The 26,254-nt window shown below is 42.5% G+C and overlaps 1 protein-coding gene across 2 annotated transcripts in view; it reads left to right on the top strand.

Moving 5' to 3' along the window:
• The window catches only part of cep104 (centrosomal protein 104), a 31,098-nt gene extending 4,844 nt beyond the window's left edge, over positions 1-26,254 (top strand). For both annotated transcript variants that reach the window (XM_076741164.1, XM_076741162.1), the window contains 17 exons: positions 2,340-2,416; positions 2,883-3,051; positions 6,752-6,907; positions 7,045-7,272; positions 8,130-8,345; positions 8,797-8,964; positions 9,814-9,987; positions 13,475-13,651; positions 16,129-16,329; positions 17,302-17,397; positions 17,693-17,777; positions 18,310-18,382; positions 18,484-18,592; positions 18,695-18,833; positions 20,281-20,348; positions 22,437-22,524; positions 24,394-26,254. In XM_076741164.1, coding sequence (XP_076597279.1) covers positions 2,340-2,416; positions 2,883-3,051; positions 6,752-6,907; positions 7,045-7,272; positions 8,130-8,345; positions 8,797-8,964; positions 9,814-9,987; positions 13,475-13,651; positions 16,129-16,329; positions 17,302-17,397; positions 17,693-17,777; positions 18,310-18,382; positions 18,484-18,592; positions 18,695-18,833; positions 20,281-20,348; positions 22,437-22,524; positions 24,394-24,524 — 2,355 coding nt within the window. In that variant the 3' untranslated portion in view covers positions 24,525-26,254. The remainder of the gene's footprint in view (positions 1-2,339; positions 2,417-2,882; positions 3,052-6,751; positions 6,908-7,044; positions 7,273-8,129; positions 8,346-8,796; positions 8,965-9,813; positions 9,988-13,474; positions 13,652-16,128; positions 16,330-17,301; positions 17,398-17,692; positions 17,778-18,309; positions 18,383-18,483; positions 18,593-18,694; positions 18,834-20,280; positions 20,349-22,436; positions 22,525-24,393) is intronic.

Consider the following 26,254-nt stretch of genomic DNA (forward strand, 5'->3'; position numbering starts at 1 on the left):
CGAGACACAAAGGGAGGACAGTATGTAATCACACAGGAGGCTTTTAGTTAGCCAGTGTAATCAGATAGTCCTGCAGACAGACAGGTCCTGGAGGAGGGAGAGCACCTTAAAACACACACAGACACAGAGACATGGAAAGACACGGACACACACTCGCACAGATTCCAGTGAACAAGCTTTGCATTGTTGCTCCGCTAATCCGACTCTGAGCGCCCCCACCACAGCAGTGATCTTGCCTGGAGGGTCGGCTGGATCTTGTTCTCGTACAGTTTGGGAGACCGTGGTGTGGATGCAGGAAGAAAGCTTATTTAAGTGTGTGCCGCTCATTTTCACCCTGGGCCACATCAGCGTTATGGTTGTCCTCAAAGGGCCAGTTGTAACTGTTAGACTGTAAGATAAATGTAACTACTCCTTAACATATTGTTAAATAATTGTCTCTGCATTTGATTTTTTTATTCAGGTGTACAAATATTGTACAGACATTTACATAAATGTAAAAATATATGTAAGCACATTGCTCTGTGTATGCTGTAAAGCAGCATCGACTTATTTTAAGACAATCATACCTTTTTAAACGTTCACGGGCCACATAAAATGACGTGGCTGGCCGCATTCGGCCCGCGAGCCTTGAGTTTGACACATTTATTTGTCCAGGTTTTAAGATGTCCATCTTTGAGATTTTCAGTACAATGGAGACGAATGGAATTTTGTTCACGATGCTCACAGCGTTGAAAAAGCATGATGGTTGATGGTAAACAGAAACGTTTTCTCTGTCACAAAGATGCTGAAGTTGCCTTCATGGCCTCCATTAACCGTCCAGTGTCCTGTAAATCTGCTCTGTTGACGTCAAAACAAATGGCAGCGTAAATGGCCTTCATCACAGCATGCATTTTGGCTTGTCATTGTAGGAAAAAGCACAGGTGTTACTAATAATGCCCTGTGTTCCACTATGCCATGACAGTGGGACAGTGAGCCAGCATGAACGACACCAGGACCCTGAAACTGAAGCAGCTAAATGGAACTCAGCCATCATTTAGTGTATTGTTTACAGCTGTGACATGTCAAAGTGTGTTATCTCTCTCCCTCACTCATTTAACAAGTGATTGATGGCCCATTGAATTGAAAGGATAACCTTCAGATATGTTGTGTTTCATTGTTAGTATTGTTATTAGGTTTTAATATAATTTGTTGATCTTTTTTCTCCCTTTCCTTGTTTGCAGACTGAGCCTTCCTTGGGTTTCTAGTGGTCTCTTTCCTGGAGATGTGTTGTTGTGTTGCGCCAGTTTTCACAGGGGCTTTGCCTTCGTTGCAAAGTAGTTCCAAAAAACGTTTCTCTGCCTGTCAGTTTTCCAGAGCAGCAATGTACATTGTTTCTGTAGACACATATTGCTGTTGAATTTTTAAATGTGATTTTTCACTGCTGTGCACACTGCAGACTAAATCCCATTAATCTCTATTGTATTGGGCTGGTGGCTGAAATCTTAGAGGCACATACCTGAAAACCTGGACACTTACAGCCAAAACATTTCACACATTTCAAACCTTTTTGTTTTGTAATTTGGGTAAACTGATCCTTGAAGAAGTGGTTTAAGAGGAAGTATAGTTCATTAGCATGACATACAAATGTGCTTAAGCGCATCAGATCTGAACTGTGTCAATGATGAGGTTACATTAACACTTCACAATAGGTTAATGACATATTAATCCACCAGTTAACCATTAAACCAGATTATCTGAAACGGTGACATATGAAAACATATTTGGCAGCTCTTTGTCCTCTTGGGATATATTTCAACTTCTCATATCAGATGGAATAACGACGTACTGTGTGATTAGATAAGTGTACAGTGTTGTTCTTGTTCCTACTTGGTTAGTGGTTAACAGGAAGTGGCACTCTTCTCCACCGGGAAGTTTGTCTTTCCTCATATTTAATGCTGGTTTGATGCTCTGCTGCACTAGAAAAAGAAGTGACATCAGACACTGATGTGACTTAGACACTATTTCCTGTTCTCAGAGTGGATTACAAGTCTCCAATAGCCGAGAAGTGTTGATTAATGATTGGGCTTGGATTGATATATGTATATATATATGTGTGTGTGTGTGTGTGTGTGTGTGTGTGTTCTTGTATTTCTTATTACTTGTTTTGTGAGGTCCAAGGAGTTTTTTGGTGAAGTCATTTTGGCTGATCCTCACTTTTGAAACGGGCAGTGTTTTGGTCAGTTTTAGTTCTAGTTAAGGGTTGAAGTTGAGGGTCACCTTGAAGCTAATGGGATTTGAAAACAAGTCATACAAGAGCTCATATGTGTGAGTGTGTGATTTGTCCATCTGTTTACCCCCAGCCAAGCAGAGAGCAGCTGATCGAACACTACCTCAACAGTACCCAGCTGGAGGCCGCCATAGACACGACCTTCATGGGGTGAGGCTAGTGCATTGAACCCTGGTTGCTTTGTCTTGTGACAATAACATTGTTCAACAAAGCCATTTAGTCTGGAAGCCAACCAATAAGGCACTCAAGGTCACTCGCATTTGAGGACGATGCAGGTGGCGGCCCGTCGAAAGAGGAAAACACATTTCGAAATAGTTTTTTTTTTTTAATATGTCAGCCCCCAAGGGACGTTTCACCTCAGGGTCTCACTCTTTGGGGGGTTGGTTAGTGTTTTTCCCCTTTGATCAGGAATTGCACAATACAGAGCCCATTGAACTGATGGTGACACGTGTTTTACACTCAAAATGAATTTGACTTCTAAATCAATTGTTCTGTCAATATCTCTCTCAAGTGTAACAAGCTCAGATGTGTCAGTGTGGAGAAAGACACGTTTTAATGTTCCAGTTTATTTATTGTTTGAAATGTTTGTTGTCTTTGTCTCCTGTCTTTCACCCAGCAAATGTGAGTCCATCTGCCCCTTGGACGACCTGGCCTTCGACATGTACCAGGACCCCGAAGTTGCTCACATCATCCGTCTCCTAGACCAAAGGAAGCAGGACATGGTCAGGCAGGAGAAATACGAGCATGCCAAGAATCTGAAGCAGGCCATTGCAGACCTGCAAAAGGTACTGTAGCTCCTGGGAGGCAGACGGGATGGCTACAATTCATTGACACCAAATATTTGCTCCACAAATACCAGGATGTGTTCTCTCAACAGTGAGAGCATTTCAGTGTCTCAATGAGTTACTCACAGTCTGAAAAAAGTTGAATATTTTTTTCTAGACTGAAAATTACAACAGTAAAACAATGGAATATAAAAAAAACAAAAACAAAACAAGGGAGAATGATTGACAGAATAAAATCAAATCAAATAAACACCTGGAATAAAAATACAGTAAAAGCCAATGATTAAATCTTATCCAAGGCTTTAATGTTACTCCGAATTAAAAGCCAGGCTAAAAAGATAGGTCTTTAATTTCCTTTTAAAACACAGAGAGCTTGTCATTCCTGTATCCAGAGGCAGTGACTTCCACAGATTAGGGGCTTAAAAACAGAAGGCACATTTAAAACACAGAAGGAACATTTAAAAGAAAAGCAGCGGAGGACCTTAGTGATCTGGCTGGAACATCTGGCTGGAACATAGAATGAAAGAAAATCTGTGATGTAAAGAGGTGCAAGATCATTTAAAGCTTTAGAAACTAAATTATAAAAATAAATTGGAAAAGATGCAGGTAGCCAATGCAGTGTCTTAAGCAGTTAGGTAATGTGATTCATTTTCTTTGTTTTAGCTAAGATTCTAGGTCCAGTTCAAAGGAAATGCCAGTAGTCTAAACGGCTAATGGCTGATTAAAGCGAGTGAGCACCTCAGCATCCTTCAGAGTTAAAAAAGGTCTGATGTTGATATTCCTAAAATTAAAAAAAAAGAAAAAAAAAGGATGTTTTCATGACCTTGTGAAAATGAGAATTTTGTCTCGCTGATTTTATTCCTATTAAAACAATTCGTTTTTTCCCTCATTTATCTTTAAAAAGGTTTTTACCCACCCATTCATTAATATCAGTGAGACGGGCATTGAGAGCATGTAGTGCATTGTGGTCATTTGAGGGATGTACAGTTGTGTATCATCAGCATAAAAATAGTAATTGACATGGTGATTGTTAATAATTTTTCTGAGTGGCAGCATGATGAAAACAGAATTGGGCCACGAATGCGTCCTTGAGGAATACCATGTTCAATGCCATGAGTGTCTGATACATACTGTAAGCACGCAGGCTGACAAAAACCACCTCTCAGTTATATGTGACTGAAACCAAGCTAATACATGGTCAGAGAGACCCACCCATTTCTCTGTCAATTCAAATATCATGGTTGACTGTATTGAATGCTGCACTGAGGTCTAAGAGAAGGAGGACAGCTTCATTGTTTGCATCCACAGTAATTTTCAGGTTGTTTACAGCTTTCAGTTGGGCAGTCTTCAGATCGGAGCTTTTCTAAAATGCCATTGTTGGTTAGATGAACAAGTAGTTGATTACAGACAATTTTGCCTAAAGGTTTAGCAAGAAAAAGTAGATTAGGAATGGGTCTGTTATTGTTTAGCTCTGATTAATCTAGATTAGAAGTCTTGAAAGCTGAGGGGAAGGTGCCTGAATGAACAGAGGGATTTATTAAACTCGTTACTGGAGACAAGCTGTAGAAGCAGGATTTAAACAGCTTAGTTGGGATGAGGTGTAGAACATATGCAGAAGACTTCTGACATCATATCAAAGGATGACATCATAGATGGAGGCACATGAGCAGCGAGATCTCAGGCAGTTTAGATGTCAGTGTTTACAATACTGGCTCTAATAGAAACTGTTTTTTCTTTAAAAAAGAAGCTAATTCTTTGCATGTAAGAGTTGATGGCTTATTATGAAAACTGAGAGCACTTGATGGATTTAAAAGACTGCCAATTGTGAAAAAAAGAACTTTTTGTGCACTTTTCGTACATTAAGGACATTTAGCTGATAATACTTGTAAAACTTCCAGAGGAGTACTTTTACATTGTGGTATTGCTACTTTTACTTCAGTAAAATAACCACATTTCTTCACCATGTCACTATTCCATCAGCACGCTTTCAAATTATCTACTCAGAATACATATTGGCTGTTTTATCTCTCTGTTAGTGGCTAACATCCAACACAGAGGGCAACACCAACTCACGTTCATATGCATGCTGTACATTTAGAGCAATAAGCAGCATGTTTAAGGGAAATGTTTTTGAGAAACAGCATATTTATACACAGTCTATAAGTACTGCTGTGGTCCATAAGCAGGTCATGTACATTTTTCAATCATTTTTCTCTTTCTCATCTCAACTTGTGAGGCTTGTATTCTTTTTACACATGCAATTTCACCACTGTTTGTAGCAGTAGTTGTTAAACATTGTTCAGATTCCTGTTACAGACCTCCTTTGTATACAGCGTTACCATGCTGACCATGAATTCTTAATAAGCTCAACAGCTGTGGTGATGGTCCTCGGGTAGTGTCTCACCCACGCCCAGCCACAAGCCTTTCTGTAACCAAATAACACACATGCACACTAGCATCTTGTTAGCATGGCATATTAGCATTGCAGACAAAGCAGTTGCCGTGGTAGTCATGCTGAAAATCCCTGTCATCACACCCTCAGGATGTCAGAGGATGTTTTTTGGTGGTACATATGTGAACACAAATGCCAGAAAGAAGATCGAACAGAAGGCAGAGGATTGTGTATTTCTTCCTGCTCGGAGGCTTATTGAGTAGAAAGAACAACCTGCTGGCGATCCGAAATATAAACTACAGAAACAGCTGCTGTGTTTTAATTTTGTCCAAAAGAGAGTACAGAATGACAAGGTTCGGACTGCGTCGCTTGGCACCTGGTTAGCAACTTCAGCTTAATGGAATTTCCTCACGAAGAAATTACGTGTCTGACTTACTGGAAGTTGTTGTCAAATTTCCAGCCTGTAAACCTTAATGATTCACCATGTGGCACTCTTACTGTTATGTGGCACCAGGCCTGTATTACTGTGCAGGGCAGAACTGCCCGTGTCTAGTCTAGTCCAATCCCCAAACCAGCTCCAGTTAGGTATGAAGAATAATTCTGCTTGATTACAACTTGGGTCTTATTTGTGCACATCTGGGCCATTGTTTCTATTGGTTATGATGACACTGTACTCACCACGGTAACTGCTGAGATCTGAGAACACAGTGACATCAGTACAGTGAAAAGGCAAGGCAATGCTTTTTACTGCCAAGGCAGTAAAAAGCATGACCACTCAGACCATCAGTTGGGTAATAACTAAGCTGACGATTTAACCAGATTATCGAAGTCACTTAATGTGGAGGTAAAACTGAAAATGAGCTTGCGTCAAATGTAGGCAATAATCCCTCATTTCAAAGGAAAACTGCACAATTCGAGACAGTATGGCAGATCAGAGCTGAACCAGGAAGTCTGTGATGGATGTTTAGAAACTCATAGTTGGGTCTGATCATCTGACTGCTCATGTTTCTAGGACTTATGTTCAGTGATGCCTCTACATTACCACATCTCAGAAATTAACTTGGTACAAGTACAGACAATTGAAAATAATCCCTTGAGTTGTCAGCAGTTCTCTGTAAAAATTGTACAAATCCAATAGAGTTTTAGTCAAGACAGACACAAACTGACAGAAATCTGAGACAACATGAGATCACGAGCAGACCCACACAACAACCTTGCTCCTGTGTTTACCCGTCTAAACATGCAGTGTAAGCTCGCTGCATCACTGCAGGGCTATCTTTTTTTTCTCCCTGTCCCGGGCTCTTCCAGGTGGGGGAGCGTTTGGCCCGATATGATGTAGAGAAGCGATGTGCCATCGAAAAGGAAGACTATGACCTGGCTAAGAAGAAGAAGGAGCTGATGGAGGAGTACAGGAGAAGCGTCTACCAGCAGCTGGAGGTCCACAACCTGCTGGACATGACAATGGTCAGTCATCAAACACTGATGACGATGCTTCACCTGTGTCGGTGTTAAACAACGTGAAAAATTACAGGATGTGGGCCAAAATCATGACCCATTCTGTCTAGACTGAATTCTGTTCTTTCTTTCCGTCATGTCACCAGATCACGAGGGCAAGAGATTCATCCCCAGCCCAGGATCCTCCCTCCCTTCAGCCCTCTCCAGGTCACCGTTCAGTCCCCACCAAGCCCCTTGTGTCCACAGACACATTCAGGAAGGAGAAAAAAACAAATGCCCTTCAGAACCAGCAGGCGGACGCAGAAACTGTTGCGTCTAAACGAGGCAGCCAGCCTGGCACACCGCGCACCCCTGCCGCTGTGCCCAAGATAGACGTAAGTGCCACTTCACCAAATGTGTCGACGATGCAGCACATCATAACATCTTAACGCAGCGTGAAACAAGTCCAACACCTGCAGACACTTAAAAACAGTCATAAGTCGTCCAGTGCTCATTTGTTGAAGACTGTGGGTGGTCAGTGGTGACATTTCTCTTTTTGTCTCATTAATGATCCAGTTGTAAACAGCTGCACCTGTAGCTTGTTCTGCTCGCATGAATTCCTGTATTGTTGTAAAAATAATCTAGCCTAATGTAGCACCTTGTGAACACGTCTCCTACCTTAAGCCTCTGTAGTGTTGGAACACAGAGTACATAGGGAGATTATGACCAACTGGGGCTTTTATGCTTTACTCACCACCTACAGAGGCCGGCCCTACTGCAGGTTTGGGTTTCACTATTTAATTAAAAGCGTGCAACAGTTGGCTGACTCCAGCGGCTGCCAACCTGGCCTGAAGGCAGGGCTTTGAGCCTTGTATGAGGCAGCTGAGTGCCAGTTGGCACCTGGGCACAGGAGACAGTGCTGACTGGTGGAAACTTGGGTTTGTATAGAGGACCTTAAACATTCATTGTTATCATGATGTTGAATGATCACCTGTTTGAGCAGTTAAATGCTAGTGAGAGTTAGTGAAAAGAACAGGGGAAGGGGTGATAAATATTTCAAAAAGGATCATTTTCAGGCTTGACAGCAGACATCGGTTTTCTTTGAGCCATCTGAAGGAAATGTACTATATTGTGTGCTGTGAAATATATATACAGTACCTATAAATGTAATTAAAAATGTAAAAGTTGTAGAATGTGTGTACATATTCTATTTCAGGCTTTAGATACCAATGTTCTTGGCTTGTGCTGACAGGTTACCAGTATACCTTATGATGAGAGGCCGCTGCCAGCCCTCCAGAGGAAAGAGCGGCCTGTGGAGGCCATCCAGAGCCCCGTAGAACAGCACACCCCCGAAACTGATGTCCAAAGGACTCCACGCAGTCCTGAGATGAGCGCAGAGCCAGAGCCCCTAACAGAGAAGGCACAGAGAGAGGCTGGCCTTCCAGTAGAGGTCTTTGGAGAAAACCTGGTAAGAAAAAATGAAAGGTGGAAAAACTTCACGACCTCAGCTAGCTAAGGGTTTTATTTCTGCACATGTTCTCTGAAAAATACTTTCTGGCATCCGTTTAGAATTGTCCGTTCTTTTGGATATTATTGTCCTGTTTTAGCTGTCCTCAGATGTATTTGTATTGGCATATTTGTCAGCATAACAAAATTCTGCTGTTCAGAAAAGTTGAAGATTTCACAATGCACATTGTCATTTTATCCATTGATGATACAAGAAATATTGATTAGCACAGCTTTAAGGGATCCTTAACAAATGTTTATGTGAATAAACTGCTATTGGCAGATGTAGGGGTTTGTAATGTATGATCTATGTATAGTACATGACATGTCTATCCACATGTGTTATGATACCCATCTGATATTTTTGATTTGTCATCTGTTTGGCCCATGTTCTGTCCTCTCATCTTTTCCAGGTAGCTGGGGCGTATTCCAAAACCTGGTCCTACAGAGAGGATGCCCTCCTAGCTGTGTACAAGAAACTTTTGGAGCTATCCCCCATGACACCCAGAGAGGAGCTCAGAAACACAATAAGAGCTGCAGTCTTCCTGGTGAAGAAGGCCCTCGTGGATAAAGTGCCATCTGTGAGTCATTTCCTCGAAAGAATATTGTCTTGGTATGGAATGTCCACGTAAACTGACCGGACACTGCTGCCAGTACAGCAGCTTTATTATGGTGCTGAGAACATGTTAACTTTGTCGCTGTCAGTCTTCTTTAAATCATATTCTCAGTTACAAACAGAGCTAATGTTCATGTTGTACAATCATGAGCACACACTCACACATGCACACCTTTAACAGTCATCCTCCTGTACCATGTACAACCCCAGCTCTCTCTCCTGGAGCTGGCTACCTTAAACAAACAGTTTTGACAAGGATGGCCTTGTAACCCCTCCCTGGAAGTTGTCTACAGCTTGTATGGTAATGAAAAGGGTAGTGCTTCAATAATTCGAGTGATTTATTTTCCCAGCTACATCGACACACAGAATGCTCCATTAAGATGTTAACAGGTTCATTTGCTGCTCCACAGATGTGCTTCAGTTCAGTTCATATTAAATACACCCTTCTCTGGCAAGTGGTCTCTGCTGGGTCTGAAAGTAGGACAGGGTGTTACGTGTGTTTCCAGTCTAAATCTTCCAAGTGCTCACAAAATTCCACACATATTGATAATGATCTGGTAATTTGATGTGTAAAAAACACGTACAGAATCTTTGCTTTCCACTGTCTGGTGGATATGTCTTGGTTGGCTTGTTAGCAAAAAGCAAACAACCTCTGTTCAGAGCTCCTGATTCTACTGTCCTTTGCAAACTCTGACCAACTCAAATTAATCATTTCCAAGTCTCGCCTCTCCGCTAATTGACATCACCCCAGTGCTACCTTTTCTTGGAAGTTTCACCAGGTTTGGAGCTTAATGCCCCCTGGCTCTTTCCTTAGGTTTTCCACGCTTCCTTGAAGCTGTTGAAGCTACTGCTGAGCCAGCTGATTCCAGGTCTGGGGCTTGGCCGGGCTGAGCTGGCCCACTGCTTGGAGCAGACGTGGCCCAACCTGCTGGCCAGGACTGGAGAGTCAGCCAGCCGCCTGCGGGCCACTGCCACTGCCTTCATACAGGTATTGTAACACACTGGACTGACACTCATATGACAGCAGTTGATTCCCACAAACCTCGTCAGCCTGCCCTCTGCTTCCTTAGCAGCTTTGCTTTGATCGAAGAGAATAGGAATTTACAATCTGCCTTCACTCCCTCCACTGTCTTCCCTCTCGTGCAGAGCTCTGTGAAAGCTTTTGTCTGGAAATGCTGGAAAAACAAACGCCCTCTTTCTTTTTCACTCCACAAAACAACATTGCATTGTGCTCCAAAGTAAGCCAGCAGATTTCTCGTCAAAAGCTCATCTCCGTTGCATGCCTGTAAAATGAACTGAAGAGGCTGCTGGTGATTATCTCATTTGTTTATGGTTATTTCAAATTTGAAATTGCGGTGATTTATTGACATCCAATTTGCACACATACCAGCAGGGTGGAACTTGTAACAAGTACAAATGGGTTTCAGTGACCTCCCTGTCCCATGTGGTGACTCTCAAGGGTGGAACAGTGATAAAGACAGCATGACAGCAAACCTCGGCACATGAGAAATGCATCCAATACAACTTTGCAGCAATGAAACCAAACAAAAGAAATAGCATAAATACATAAATACCAAAAATACTTGAAAAAGTCGAGAGAGTAAAGATAACCTCAAAATAACAGCACTACCACTATACCACCTAATCATACACAGTGAACAATGATCCACTATTGTCCTCACTCACTTCCTCACTGTTAAATGTCACCAGCCAGTTGAGTAAGAAGGTAGAAGAATGACCTGATAATGGAAGAATGAAAGATAAAACCGCACAGACATTTTTTTAGAGGTCAGAAATGACACACCGGCACTGGTTGAACAAGATAATCAGGCGTTCCCAAGAAATATACCTAAGCCCTAAATTTATCAGAGAGGAGAAAACATGTTATGTTTCATTCTAGATCAGGTTAAAGCAGAGAAGGTTTCCTTCCTTCTTTTGGCTGGATTTCTGAAAACATTTTTTGGCTTTTAGTACACAGTGAAAAACTGCGTCTAACATAATCTGTGTCACAGAACCGTTGTCTAAAGATGCATATTTCTATATAACAGACTGTTTTCTGTCTGCTGTCTTGTATCTATACTGGTGACTCTGTTGTCTAAAAATACTTCGGATTACATGGAAAAATACGGAAATATTTAAAAATATTTAATACCGTGGTGGCACGGTGGCACAGTGGCAACACTGTCGCCTCACAGCAAGAAGGTCCCGGGTTCGAATCTCGCTGCGGGCACCGGGTGTGTCCTCCACCATGCTTCAGTGCCTGCTGCTCGAGGAGTGTGTGGAGTTTGCATGTTCTCCCCGTGTTCACCTGGGGTATCCTCCGTAAAAATATACCCCCACTAAAAACATGCAAGAAGATCACCACCTGACCAATGGTGACGCAACAGAATGGGTCCCCGGGCGCCGGTCTGGCTGCCCACCGCTCCTGGTCTGCCGCGGAGGAGGGACGACCAGGATGGGTCAAAAGCGGAAGGCAAATTTCACCTCCGTGTGCCGTGTTTCCAACCATGTGTGTGTGACAAATAAAGGGGAATGTCTCCCCCCGATTCTTCTCTTCTTCTCAAAAAATATTTAATATAGAGATTTAAGATGATTTTGAATGCATGTTATACTGTTGGCTTCCTTCCACTTTTTGCTACAAATGCGTCCTGGGGCAAAATTCCTGATCTAAGCAATAAATAATCTTGATGTCAGTGACATAATACTGCCATCGGTATGGATAGCATCCACAGTAGATAAACACACATGAAACATGCTATAGTCAGTGACTGTGAAAACACGCACCTGCAGGACAAACTGAAATTTTGTATGCTTAACTGGGTTTGTATGTGCATGGACACAGATAATGGTTGTAGTTAAATGGAGCATGTTTTGTTCCTCCCAGATGAAATCAGTCTTAACAGACAGCGCCCACTATTCTGTATTCAAAATGATGACTAGAAAAACGCCTTATTTGCACAGCCCGCAGTAAGCAAACAGAAGAAACAGCTTCATTATGTGGAAGATTCAGTCCAGCTTTCCTCCAAAGGCAAACTCTGGAAAAGATTAGATTACCCGTGCATGCTTTAATGGGTCTGTCTCTATATTTTTGGATTGAGGCAGCACTTCAGACATAAAAAAGACATAATAAAAGGTACAGAGTGCTCATAACCTCTTGAAACAGAGATGAGACTGATACCGTTAAACAGAATGAGCTGATTTCAGAGGTGATCAAGAGCTCCAGTTCTCCTTCCCTCTGTTGGCTAAAATGAACCGTTTTCAGCACAGGGGCATATCTTTGCACTGCCCAGAGCAATCTCCCCACTTTTGTTTTTTAAAGATTACTTTTGACTGTAATTTATAGTACTACAGTCGTAGTGTAGTGTAGGATTGAAACCTGAACGTTGCTGTTTTGGTAGCATGCGTCTTAGCACCCACCTCTCGGATTTTGTTGGTTTGAGTGTTTGTTTGTGTTGTTTTGTTTTCTTAGAGCGTTAACATCCACAGCTCACCTGGCTGAGAGGCGCTGAAAGGGCAGTTACATGCAAATACAAAAACTTCAAAAATGCGTTTGCATCGGTGCAGGGTGAGCTAGGAAGCGTTTGAAGTGTCGTCGTGCTCTTCATCGGCCTTTAAACAGACCCCTTGTTGTAGTCACCTTGAATACCCAGACTGCTTCCTTGTAGCCTTTAGCTGGAACAGAGCAGTTAGCATGAGTGTTTTTAGTGTATTCACTGTGCTGGACTGTGGCCCTTTCTCATGGACTGGAGGGTGGAGTGTTTCAAGTGATGGCACACAGTATGAAAGTGAAGTAAATGTCTAACTCTGTGTGAACGTGCGTGACGTGTATTTGCTAAGTGAAATATGTTGCAGTGTACTCATGGATGGGCGTGTGTGTATGTGTTGAGTAAGAAAGGGAGGATGTCTTTACGAGCTACAGTAACTTCTGTTTCAAAGAGTTCATGTCAGGCCATTACCACGAGTCTTGGCCCTCTGAAATCATCGCCCGGCCCTTCTGGATCTGTTTGGAGCTCCGTTAGAGCTGTGACTGAATGTCTCTTCGTACGTTGAGGACAAATTGCGTGTTTTTTTTCTTTTTCTCCTCTTTCTTTTTTTTTTTTTTTGTCTGTGTGTGCGTGCGCGTGTGTGTTGTCCCATATTTCCGACATACATTCCTCTCACCTGATGAGGCTAAAATGGCAGACAACTGAGAGAAGTTTTTCCATGAGCCCTCCTCCATCCTGCTTTAATTGTACACCTGTATTCTCTGTCATGACTTGTCTCTTTAACAGATGGGTGTGTTGAATGACAAATCACCATGTGTAGCATCACACAGATCTTGTTAGTGTTAGTACAGCACACGTATCACTTAATTTAAAGGATGTTTTGCTAGTAGTTTATAGCACACATATTGCTACAATGACATTGCTCGCTACTGCTACATTTGCGCTGTCAAATTTCAAAGTCATTGTTTCTTTCTCATGTCCCCCCTTTAGGAAATTGCTGTTTTGAAGGATGTACGCACCTTGCAGGTAATCCCTGGTGAGCTGGTGAAGCCCTTCAAATCCAACTTCCCCTCTCGTCTGGCTCAGAGTCGGGCCGAGCTGCTCGAGAAGCTACTCGCCGAACTCGGTGCAGAGAACTCTGGCTTCACCCCGGACAATGTCATGATGGTAAAGGACCTAAAACATGCAAAATGAATCTGTTCATACTGTTTTTAGTGATGTTGAAGCCCTTAATTAATTTGAATTGTGTTAAGTCTGATATGGAAGCCGGAATGGCTGCAACAAGCAGCAGGGTATGTTGCTATCTCAGGAAATAAGCCTTATGTTTGCCTCAGAAACCAAATTTCATTTTCTGTTTTATTCCACTTTAGAGACAGACATCTATCATGGCTGATGACGTTGGCTCAGTAATTACAATGTGACTAACTGAAAGGGGAGCAGTCCCTCCCTGGTTTTCTGTGGCCATTCATTTTACCCAAATAGGCTGTCAGCAAGCTCCAGTCAACTGAATCAATGTTGTCACCATTGGCATCCACTTTACATCCCCTGCGCTCTGCTGGTTTCCAGCAGTGACGTAATATCTGCGTGCAAGCTCTCCAACTGTTGACCAGGCTGGGCGGGACAAGTTGTCCCATCATCCCCTCTCTGGTTTACAAACGGCCCTCCACCCATCCCCCTCCACTCATTCCTCCTCTTGACTTTACAAAGCTTTTATCAGTGAGAACAAATTGTTAGGTTTGTCTCCTGAGTTTCTCCGCCTTCTGAAACCAAAGCCACACAGGTGGCATTGGATGGCCTGTGTTTGCATGTTTGTGCATGCTTTCTCAGCGCCTGTCCCTTTTGTGTCGGCTGCCTCTCATATTTGCCTGGGAAACATTTCCAGTCTTGATTGAGATGTGACAGGATGCCTGTGCTTTCTTTCACAGTTTGCTTTTTACTCCTGTCACATTTAACAGTTTGACGATAAACACGTACAAGATGCCAAATTTAAATGGAATCTCATTTTCAATGAGGAATGGATTGTGAAGTAATTGTCTTGTCTTTCATGTTGATACACCTGATAAGCCACTGTGCTAATCAGATTTGGCTCCAGTTTGCCTACCAGCTTACAGCAGATTTTGTTAACTTCAGGAACTTTGCATATCATCAAGCCTTTATCAGCCTCCAGAACAGCTAGAACAGAAATGCAGTAGCAGGTCTGTGGACTAATATTCCCGTGGCTCTAAAAATGTCCTTGATTCTTGATTTTACTCGCTGTGGTTGTCTGAAACCAGGCTAACAAACATTGTGAGACCCAGTCTGATACTGTAATGTGGCACCAAGCAATATGTCTTTGCATTCAAGAGTACAGAAGGTTCATGGCAGCTACGTGAGTCCTGTGAGAAAAAGATAGCCCTCAGGCAGTCCATAGAGCTAGATACTCTAGATATGTGAGCATCAGCATGTGCCATTGAAGGAAGGTGGGGAGCCACATGTGGATAAACCATCATCGTGCCTTTGGTTTGGTGGTAGTAGCTGGCCTCAAACACATATTAAGAAATTGCCAACAGACACAGGTCATATCTTTTAATTAATTTAACACAATGAACAAACTTGGTAAATGACTGAATCCTTCAGTTCACAGCTAAAACCTTTACTCGTGTATGTCTCTTTTATCTCATGCGGCTAGGCCTCTTGACGTTTCTACAGTGTTAGCCCAGCCATGGTTTGAGCATTTTTCCTTTTTCCTCCAGTGTTACCTGGGTGATCTGCTCCATGGCGGGAAACGGAGAGAAAAAAAATGGGCGTGATTGGATTCCCTGTAATTAAGATGAGAAGCGGTCAGCAGAGACAATGTAGAATAATGGCAAGCTGTCACTGAGCCTGTTGAGCGAGGGATGGGCGGCCTTTGTGCACAGTTTACCTCTGAATGTTAATGTTCTCCACTGGCAGCACTGCCATTGTGTTGGGAGTCTCTTCACAGAGATTATGTCGGACGATGGGCTCTTTTTACACCATGATGTGCGCTTCCATCAAAGGACTTCCTCAACAATGTTGCTGTTTTGCAGATGAAAAAAGGCTGCAAATATCACAAATGCTGCTTTATAAAACGTTGACTTTTGTCTGTTAAAAACAAGCACTTCATGTTTTCTGTGGCCGGCCTTGTTCCTTCAGCATACTGTAGGTAAGACGACGCAAGGCAAAGTTAGTTGTATGGTACCTTTCAATCACAGAGGCAGTTCAAAGTGGCTTACATAAGGCTAAGAAATGCATTAAAACAGTAGAGTTTTTGATTTAGTTTTGAAGGTGACGGAAGTTAGGGCACATTTGCAGACTCTGTGTTGACTGTTTCTTAAGAATAGGATTAATGTGCTCAGTCCTCCAAGAAACTAGTGGTTCTCTGCTCAAGTTTATGATCTCCAACTGGAACAACATACTGCTAGTCCACAGGTTAATGTCTAAAGTATTTTTTATTTTTTTTATTTATCATTTAAAAATAGATCTCATTTGTAGTTTCATGCCAACAATAAAAAGGTGTCTTTTTTTTTCCAATAAAGGTGTCTCTGCTCAGCAGGTCAAGCCAAAGCTGAAACAGTAATACCCAGTCAATCAAAAGTCTTGCTCAGTGTTCACATGTTAATAGAAAACCTGTTTTCCATTGTCAGTTCTGTACAGCCGCTTTGCAGCACAGTGCATCAGCAGTTCGAGAGCTGGCAGTGCGCATCATCTTGTCCATGTACCAGCAGCACAGAGCTGCTGTTCTCAGCTACCTTCCAGCCAATGATGCTGCCGCACGCAAGAACTTCCTCTACAAAACCCTCTTTGATGGCTTTGCCAAAATTGACGGAAAGCCGGTGGAGACTCAGGCAAGAAGTGTTGTTTTTTTTCCCTCTTCACTGCAAATGAATTTTGCATAATATTAGAAATGACAGAAATCTCCTGTTTCTATATCCAACAAAATGTAACATTTCTGACATTTATGTGGGCGTTTGTAAGCATTTTGTGAACATCATTTGCATCAAACTGCCAGGCTGAGTGTCCACACTGTTCACTTATTTGAAACAGATTGTAGTCAGCGAGCAGCAGCTGGTAGATGGACAGTGAAACTGTCACACATGGCAGATGGAAGCACTCTCTCAAGCTGAAAAGAGTTGAGCTTTGTTGAGGAGAGTGCATGATGTCATGTCTTTTTATTTTTTTAAGCTGACTGTAACAAGAAAGAGGAGGCAGGGTTTCATGTTGCATGGAGAGATAACTGCCTCCGCTGCTTCCTCTGCCAAAGCCATCACAGTCATGTATGTGTTTTACTCACTGGGTTAAACAAATGACCCATGCCAGGTCTGTGCTTGCTCTGTATTAGATGACTGTTTAATGTAGATATAGTATGGTATTTCATTCAAATGCTTCAACTGTGCATAAAATTGCAACAACAAAAAAATCTGACAGATTTTTTCATATTAACACAAAATGTGGTAAATGATAGCATTTGCTGTTGTGCACTAGAGTAAACACAAATCCAGAGAGTAAACAAGCCAGCTTGTAATGGAACACTGGCACGGTGAGATACTGTTGTACCATGAAGTTTGTGGCTCACCAAACGCCCAACCTGGCATCATTAGAGACCGAGTCTGTCACCGCAGCCCTAAGAGCCTGCAGAGCTTTAAGCCACGCAACATTAAAAAGAAGAAAATGAAATGAAAGCTGGGGTGGTGAGTGAGAAGGATCTGTGATGCTGGAATGATGTTAACAGAAGAAAGAGAGAAGAAAGGAAGCAAACGCGGAGGAAAATGAAAAACTGACTCTGACTATGACGCTGACCCGTGTTGCTTTTTAACCAGACGTTGAAGAAGGGAGTCGGTCGGCAGGATGGGCAAAAAGAGAAGGAGGAGATCCACTCTCTTCAGGAACAGCTGGCTGCTTTGAAAGAGATCACAGTAGGTGGAGCTGTCATCAGACAGATTACATCATTTCTATAATGGCTGCTAATTTGTATTTATGACTCCACACAGACTTCTTACACTCTAGGTGGCCAGAAACTCAGTTATCCTCATGTACAGACAACAACACTGGTACTTAACATCTCCTTATGAAAATGAGTTCCAGCATTTGTCCAAATCTGTCTGTGTCTGAAGTCACTGTTAAGGTTGTTTAGAGCTTTCTTTCTGTAATAGCATCTCTTTTCTAATGGTTTTCTGATGTGTAGTTATACTTCTCTGTCCACTTGTGAAGGAGAGAGGGAATGAACGCGCCAAAGGTCAAATGCCCAAGAAAGAAGCTCCCAAAGTTGACAAAGATTCTCAAAAAGCTGGCAAAGGTACACATGCTGAAATAGAAAGAAGCAGAAACTCACACTCCAACTCACACTACAGCACCAGGTCTGATTTAGATTGCTTTATGGCACTAAACAACAAAATGGTGCTGATACAGTTTTTAGAGTTTTTCTTATGCACATAGAAAATCTGAAGACAGCTCTGAGGTCATGACTTGTGACATAAATAGGAGAGCCCATGGTCATACGTCACTTTTGTCCTCATTCAATCATGTCAATAACAGAAATAAAAGCTCCATTTGAAAGCAATATAGCAAGATCTAAAGCATGACAGTGACGCTGCCAGTCGTTTCTGCCATGATCCTATAGAGACAAAGCGTAAATGTACAGAAGAAAATGATGCACCCCACAAGTTTGGCATAATTACACCCCAACTTGATATCATGTTTAAGTTCTGTCAGGCTTATAGTTTCTCTCTCTTGTGTAGTTCTGCACCTCCTTGGGTTTATACTCTGATGGGTGGCCTCAAAGTAGTGCAGTCATGACAAGTAACAGATACTGTCTTCTTCATTTCCAGCTGTCTCAAAAGGACCCCAGAACAAGGGAGCAAACAGTATTGATGTCCAACAATCCATCAACTATCTGGACAAGTGAGCGACTCATAACTCAATGTAGACGTTTAAATAAACATTTGTTGTTTTCTTTTCATGTTGTTAGTGTGATTGAACTGCAGCCTGATCTCATCTTTCAGCCTGTGCATATTCTGCGGTAAAAAGGACGAGTCCTTCACAGAGGATGGGTTGGACCTTCACTACTGGAAACACTGTCCTATGCTGAGACGCTGCGATGAATGTAGACAGGTAGAGACGGCGTGAGCACTTGAAAGACAAACATCTGCTCAGCTGTTGAATCACCTCCTAAAGCTTGAAGACTTTCTGTACAGCTCTGTGTTGTGTTCGCAGGTAGTCGAGATAGCAAGTCTCACAGAGCACCTACTGGGTGAATGTGAAAGCAGGTCCAAGTTCAGCCAGTGCCCACACTGCTCAGAGGCTGTGGCCACTGAAGACCTCACTCAACACGTCCAGGGTCCCGCCTGCAACCGTGAGTTCTGCCATTGGACAGTGCTTTGTGGTGAAAGTCATGCAGTTTGTTGGTTTTGTTTGAATAGGATGTATTTTCTTTTCTCTTGAATTGTTTTTTGTCTTTGTTGGACTGAGACACAGAAAGGGAAAATGGGACAGAGATGGGGTATGACATAAAACATAATGACTCAACCAAAACTATTAAATATAACCAAAATAACTAACTTGCTCAATTCCACAAACATTGCTTCACTGTTTCACTCTGGGGAGCAGCGGGCAGCATTCTCTCATGCAGTTTATTGCAGCTTTGTAAGCTTGATCATGGATGTCAATCGGGTGGAGATACCAAGTTTCAGTGGCGTCTTCCCCGGTGACACTCTGTCGAGCCTGTACTGCAGCCAGCTGCACATTTGCTTGTCAGTGTCATCTTCAACCTCAACTTTGCCTTAGCTGGGAGGCTAGTCACGGCTTTCTTGTTGCTGCTTTGAGCTGACTTTCTGGGCTCATGCAGGCCTCCACAGAGCAAACTGCTATTGATTGTCCTCTCACCCCAGGTGATGACCACCATTACTGGTGACTGACTGTGATATTATCTATTTAATGAGTAAGGCAATTAGTCTCATCTCTCTCCTTTACCTTGACATTTTACCTTTCTATGGGCTACAATTTTCTCCAAAGCTCTCCCTCCCTCCCTCTCTCACAGGGTACACAAAGAACGTAATATCTTGATTGAGATTAACCATTTAGATGAACCATTACATTTGCTCCAAAAGACACATTTCCTTAAACACTGATTGACTACCCCAGCTGGATAAATACACATCTGCCCATGTGTTTGTCTTCCTGGTTTTTACCTTGATTGTCCAGAGGCTGGATTTCTTAGGCTGACCTTGGTTTAGCACCCAGTGCAGCTGTGATGTCCATCTCTTTTAATAATTTACTCAATAGTCATCCACTGACATAGTGTGGTGCCTCTGTGGCAACAATGACAACACTTCCTAGAAGGATATCAAAAGTCAGTACTTTTTTCGTAGTGTTGGTGTTAGTGTAGGGTTGGTTTTGGATTTTTGGAAAACTACCAAGCCCCATTACCAGTATTTACTATCAGAAAGCTGATGTCAGCTGTTCCTATCGGATCCTCTGTTGTTTTTTTCCAGTTTACTCTTATTGTAGCTACTAACCTGAAGAAAGAGGCTCTCTGTATCAAGACTTGCAGCACATCTCATCACAAGCCATATGGCTCCATACATAATTGACACCACTGAGCCTTTTAAGTACAAACTTCAAGCCTCTCTTACCCCTATTGGTTTAACAGAAACTGGAAATGTGAGTTAGGATAGATTGTGTTGACCCTAATGTTCCCATTCCTCAAAGGTGTATTGTATTTAAAGCTCTTCTCCCTCAGTGTTTGGGGGACTTTTTCTGTAATTAACAGGTGGCTTAAAGGTGTCCTGTTTCTGTTTTAGCCCCCATTTCGGGTAAAGCATCCAACCACTGTCCTTTGTGTCACAACAACTTCATGCCTGGAGAAGAGGTGAGATTCTGTACATAGATGTTGTATTCGAGAGATCAGACTGTGTCACTCGCATGTCTGTGATTGTGTTTTCTTGTGAAGGCTCAATTAAAGAAAAGCATAAGCATGTGGCATTAGCAACGAAAAGGTTTGACGTGGAACGCACATCCCTTTTGTCGCTACAACAGTCAGTTGTCCAGAGCTGCTTCCTAGATAGTCAAATTTACAAGAAGGAGAAAAAGCTGAATTTTGTAAGGTTTTCACAGCCTTAACGTCACTCAGTAAGCTTTTCTATTGTCCCTCATTTATATCAACACGGAAACTCACAAGCGTCTAATATTGGGCTTGAGGAGCAAACAGGTGTTGAGGTAAAACACCTCTATTGTTGGCTTTTGAAGACTTCAAAGGAGGCGAAGCCTTTCTTATTAAAGGGCTGTTCCATTTGTCAAGATGAAGTGAATCACATTCTTCACATCCCTATTAGCTGAACGAGACGTAAAGACAGAAATGTCCAGATGAGCTGTTTAAGCTAAAACTTTGACATACATGTTTGATAGCTGCGCTTTCTCTGAATCTTTCTGTCGTCAGGGTGGTTTTAGATCATGAACACTGGACAAAATGAGTCATTCTCCTGCTGTAAGATCGGACTACTCCGTGTTTCCTTTCATCTCAGCAGCAGTGCCAGTTTTCCTGCTGAGAAGGCTTGAATTGTGTTATTATGTTTAATCTGTAGCAGGAAAAGTTTGGCTTTAAAGATTTACTGGTAATCTCATTTTAATATTAATCAGCAGATATGGAAACATTAGTAAAATTAGTGACTCCAGATTATGAGCATACACTGAATATAACCTCAGTGTGATCTTATCTTTGTTAAGCAAACAGTGCTCGTATTTCAGCGCCCTCAGTGCTGCTCATCCATTACTAATCCTTAGTGTCAGTCCACTGTTTGGTGAGTTTAAAATGCAGTGTACAAGATTCTCCACCCCACGGAAAGATGTAACAGTGTCGCCTTTCATCTGTCTTCCGTTACGTTTCTGTCATTGTGGCATCTAATGAATCATGCAAGTCGTCTTTGAAGGAGCCACAAGAGCCCCAAGGATCAGCCTGACCAGCACCTGTCCGGACTCTGCCTGTCCACACATGAAACTGAACAAAAGTCCAGAATTTGATACTGTCCCTCCTGATATCTGATTAGCCAATCCTGGAGGAACGTGTAACATATTTGAAAAACCAGAAACACTGAACGTAAATTACTGATCTTTTTTCTTTGTATTTGACTTGTTAACAGTTTGGAATACATATAAAGGGCAGAAGAACTGTACGACACGGCCGTCTACATTTAGTAGAACTTTGAACAGCCGCTCAGTGATGTCACAGCAGGTGCTTTCCTATTGGCCGCTGATGAAAGACACCTGCTGAGATGTGACCAGATGTTTATCAGGCTAAAAAGTCTCAATCCATACAGAGCAGAGCAGCATATTTGGTTCAGTGTTTAGTGGCCTCTGTCATAGCAGACAGGTCTAACTAATATCATTAATGGTCGCTCTGGTCTTATTTCCAGTGTCCCAGTAAGCTGTGCCAGTGAGACAGCATGCGCAGTACTGGATCTGGCACATGTAGCGGGAATGATATTAATTACATCTGTGCTCTTCCTGCTATGATGTGATACTTGCTATGAAAAGTGGCTGTTATTTTTGTTACTGTGCTTATTAGAAATATGAATGAGTCTCTTGGTCTACACTGTGACTGGCCTTCACAAAAAAAAAAAAAAAAAAGATGTACTGATTAAACATGAAAAGCATCAAACGTTGAGATTATGCCCAAACGTACAGTCACACCTATTCAACCTTAGTTGTAATTTGTGATCTCATTTAAAATCTGATACCCAACATGCAGTCTCTCACTTCACTCTCACCCTTGAAAATGAAAGAAGTGACACTCTGGCCGCCAGAGCTCTGAGCGCAGACCCAATGAAAGACTGCAGTGTTAGTGACAGGGAGGGCAGCCATTCGGGCCTTGACTGGACCCACAGTCACCCGGGCTTTGCCCTGATCGTCAAAGTACCTGGAAAAGGAATGGACTCACTGAGCTACTTTGTCCCTGTTCCAGGCCTGGAAGGCTCACCTCATGGGCAGAGAGGGCTGTAAACAAAACTCACGCAGGACTGCGGTGTCCCAGAGAACCCAGCCAGCACAAGGTAAAGCATTCATACTCACTGCGCTGACACCTACCTCCCCAACGCTCACTGTGAGAGCTACACAAAGTGCCCATGCTTGTTGGTAAAATTTCATGTTGCAGCTTTTCCACTATTGGTTTCCTGCCTCCGAGCATAGGAGGAGGCACATAAAAATAGTGGCAGGTTTCGTTTGGAGCCGAGTGTAGTGGGCGTTTGTGTATCCATTTCAAGTGATATTTCGCAATCGTGGCAGCGGTTGTAAGTAGGTTGTTAATGTCTGACACATAACAGTCCTGTCATATCACAAGAACCCTGCTTTGCTTTGCTAACCGTCCTGATTCCAGAGTGACCGTTGGGCTTGTTCAACCCACTCACCAGAGGACCACTGCTGAACATATTCAAGTTAAAATCACTGAAGTTTTCATTACATCACACCCCATTTTCAGCAACAGCTATTCAGTGTGTATTTGCACTCTGTAATCTTTATATAGTAGTGTTTACTGTCACTGGTAGAGTTCACCTTCCTCTGTGGGATTTAAAATTGTGTACCCGTGCACCTGAAATTCACAGGAAGAGATGCATGCACGTGCTGGACATGATGTTTAAAACAAAAGATGATGAATTGAGTATTGTTACACAACATTATGGGCTGTCAGGGTCAGGGTCCTCTTTATTAAAAAAGACATGGTGCCATGAATCCTCTCAGCTCGCAGTTTGATCATGCGCCCTGTTAACGCTTGTTAGCCAGTTGCTCTTCTTCTGTTCTCACATTTCTGAAAGAGCAGCAGCTTATGATGTGTTTAGTGCCCATATGTGTCATTTTGAACTGAAGCTTTAGAATTAAAACGCACCAGCAAAGGTGTCCCCAAATCACCCAGGACTGAAATCTTAAGAATTCTAACTTAAAGCGAGTTCAAGTCCCAGATGAGGTCAAGAGTCATAATGACCCTGCTGACATATGGATAGTGAGCGCCTACATTCTTTACAACAGCACACAAGATGGGGGGACAAATGGCTCACCAGTGAATGTGTTTACATTTCAGGGTCTCCCCCGAGGACATTGTTTATCAATGGTGGCAAGCCACCTGACACATCTTGTCTCATGATTAATGTAGTTAACTTTTACTGCACTGGCACTTACTACCTGTTGCACATGTCACCTGTTCACATACTGTGTTGCACATGTTTTGATGGTTTAATAGAACCTTCACTTGCACTACTTGCACCTACCTCATACTGTTTGTACTTCATGCCACTTGCACTACTTACATGTATTTATATATCTATTTTTTTGTATATTCTGACTATTTGCACTTCTGGTTAAATGTTAAACTGCATTTCGTTGTCTCTGTTGCACTGTGACGATGACTATAAAGTTGAATCTAATCTAATCTTGATGGCCTAAATAGTAGCCACCCTCATTAAATATGTAGCATTTGCTGTCTTTTTTTCCATAAAGGTATATAAATTTTGTATGACGTTAATGAGGGTGCTCCTCGTGTCAGACTGTGCCCTCCTCCATGTTTTTTAGGTGCTCATTCTTCTGTACATACTTGAGTAAAATTAGCATTGCTTCTTTTTTTTCTAATTCCCCTCGGGTAGAAAGCAGTTGGTAGCTTCCTGCCTACTGAGAGTAAGCCTTGTGATGTGGTCGCGGCACAGACTTGGTGTCAGTACGTAGATGAACTCTCCCAACGTGCAGCCACATCACCACGAGCTGCTTGCCTCATGAAACCTTCCTGTTTATACCCATATCACAGGTGATGCAGGCTGCTTTGTTTAATGATAAATAGCAGTTCTTACAAAGGCTCACTGTAAGGATTTGTGTGTGTGTGTGTGTGTGTGTCTGTCTGTCTGTCTGTGCGTGTGTGTTTGTGTGTGCTTCTCCAGGCAGGGCTGTTGGTGGAGCCAAGCTGAAGCAGGCCTGGTCAGTCGGGGCCAGGGCCAGGCCCCTAGGCAGAGGCAGCCGGATCCCAGCTTTGGCACCCCTGGCCAGAGGACATCCACCAGGGAAGCACTGAATCAGCTTCTAAGCACCCAGGGGACACAGAGGAGGAACCCAACAGCAACAGCCATCCGTGTAGTAACCCCACCCCACTCCCATATTTCCTGCATGGCAGCACTTTCAGAAAACAATCAGCTGTATTCACCAACATTTGCAAAAGGATTTACTCACTGCCATTTGGAGCGGCCATGGTGGGGAATTGCACAGCTTTAAAGGGCCGTCCATTGATTTAATGTTGTACTTGCATAAAGTTTGGGTGACTCTGAAGAGGCAGATTTTTCAAAAAGACAGAAATGAAAGCAGCAGTGGCTTCTTCTAATTAGACCCTGACTGTCTGCTAAAGTAACCACATCTTACAAAACTCCACCGACTGTGTTTGAAGAGCAGGCTCTCTGTTGGCTCTGAGCCCAAGCCAAGCTAATCCTGATGACATCACTCTGACGTCATCAAGAGAAGACGTTAAACAAGTGTTTCCAAAGGCCAGTAAACTGACCTTTCTGTTTAAAATGTGCAGAGGTTCCCTTTAAAGCTGCATAAGCTCTCCAACACTGCTAGAAAGGTGAACGTTTTATCTAAAGATGCTAATAATTGGCCGTTTTTACATCAAAAAATGACTTTCAGCGTTGTTAAATTGATATTTAGACCACACACTCTTCAGTAAAACTCAGGGTATAACAAAGCTGAAATGAGTGATCACTTGGATGAGTCAGGCTAAGAGCTTCCCATGGATAATCAGTGTAGTATCATTAAATATGCAATCAATCACTGCATCTTATCAGAGGATGATGACGATGGCGGATACTTAGAAACAATGCTTGTAGAGGTGGTAACGAGCTGAAGGAGGTTTAGTTACAAGCAGACGATGCTTCTGTCCTGAAGCCATCGACAAGCGGAGTGTCGCTTCACGTCAGCGTCACGCTTTTCCACCTGGTTTACATTTTGTTCCTTGTCTTAACTCGATTACAGAGAGAATGAATTAGCACTTTGCCAAAGGACCGATGCCTCACCGCTGACTCTTCAGCACAGCACGGACTTCATTTATTTTCCTCCTTAATGCCTACCGATGACCTTGAGTGGATAGCCCAGTTTTTCATGCTCTACAAGTCTGGTGAGAGAAAGTTCATCGTTTAACTGAACAGAATTGTTACACTAAAATACAAACACCCCGGTGATGAATGTGCTGTATACAGTAGAGTTTGTGTAGCACCGGTTTTCCTTCAAGTCTTCTTGATTTCTGCTGAATATGACCCAGACTGACCCCAGCAAACACCTTGAAGCACTTCAGTGGCTTTAAACTCGGAGTTAAAGAGCTCTGTTACGTTTGTTAACAATGTTATGACCAAGTTGATTGTACTTTATCTGTGATTCACCTTCAGCCCAGAGCAGAAACATCCTTGAAACAGTCTGAGGTGTTTTCAGATTTTTGAATATGCTTTTACAAATTACTAAGGTAAACTCTTTATGGCTGTGTGTGACAACACCAACTGTTGTATTGGTGAAAAAATAACTAAATAAGGTCAATATAGTTGATGTATAAGAGAGTCTATTTAGTTTTTAACTTGCCAATCCATCACATTGGCTTAATATGCTTCTGTATTGAGGACGGTTGCAGCAGTGGATATTTTATTGTGTTTTTATGTGCACAGTAGTCAGTATTTTCTCAATAACAATAGTTTGGGCAGGAAATGGCTATTTTTTTCCGTCAGAGTATCTGTATTTGTTTAAATAAAACTGCATTAAGCTTAA

Source organism: Chaetodon auriga, chromosome 10 (assembly GCF_051107435.1).
Source record: "Chaetodon auriga isolate fChaAug3 chromosome 10, fChaAug3.hap1, whole genome shotgun sequence".
NCBI classification, from domain to species: Eukaryota; Metazoa; Chordata; class Actinopteri; order Chaetodontiformes; family Chaetodontidae; genus Chaetodon; species Chaetodon auriga.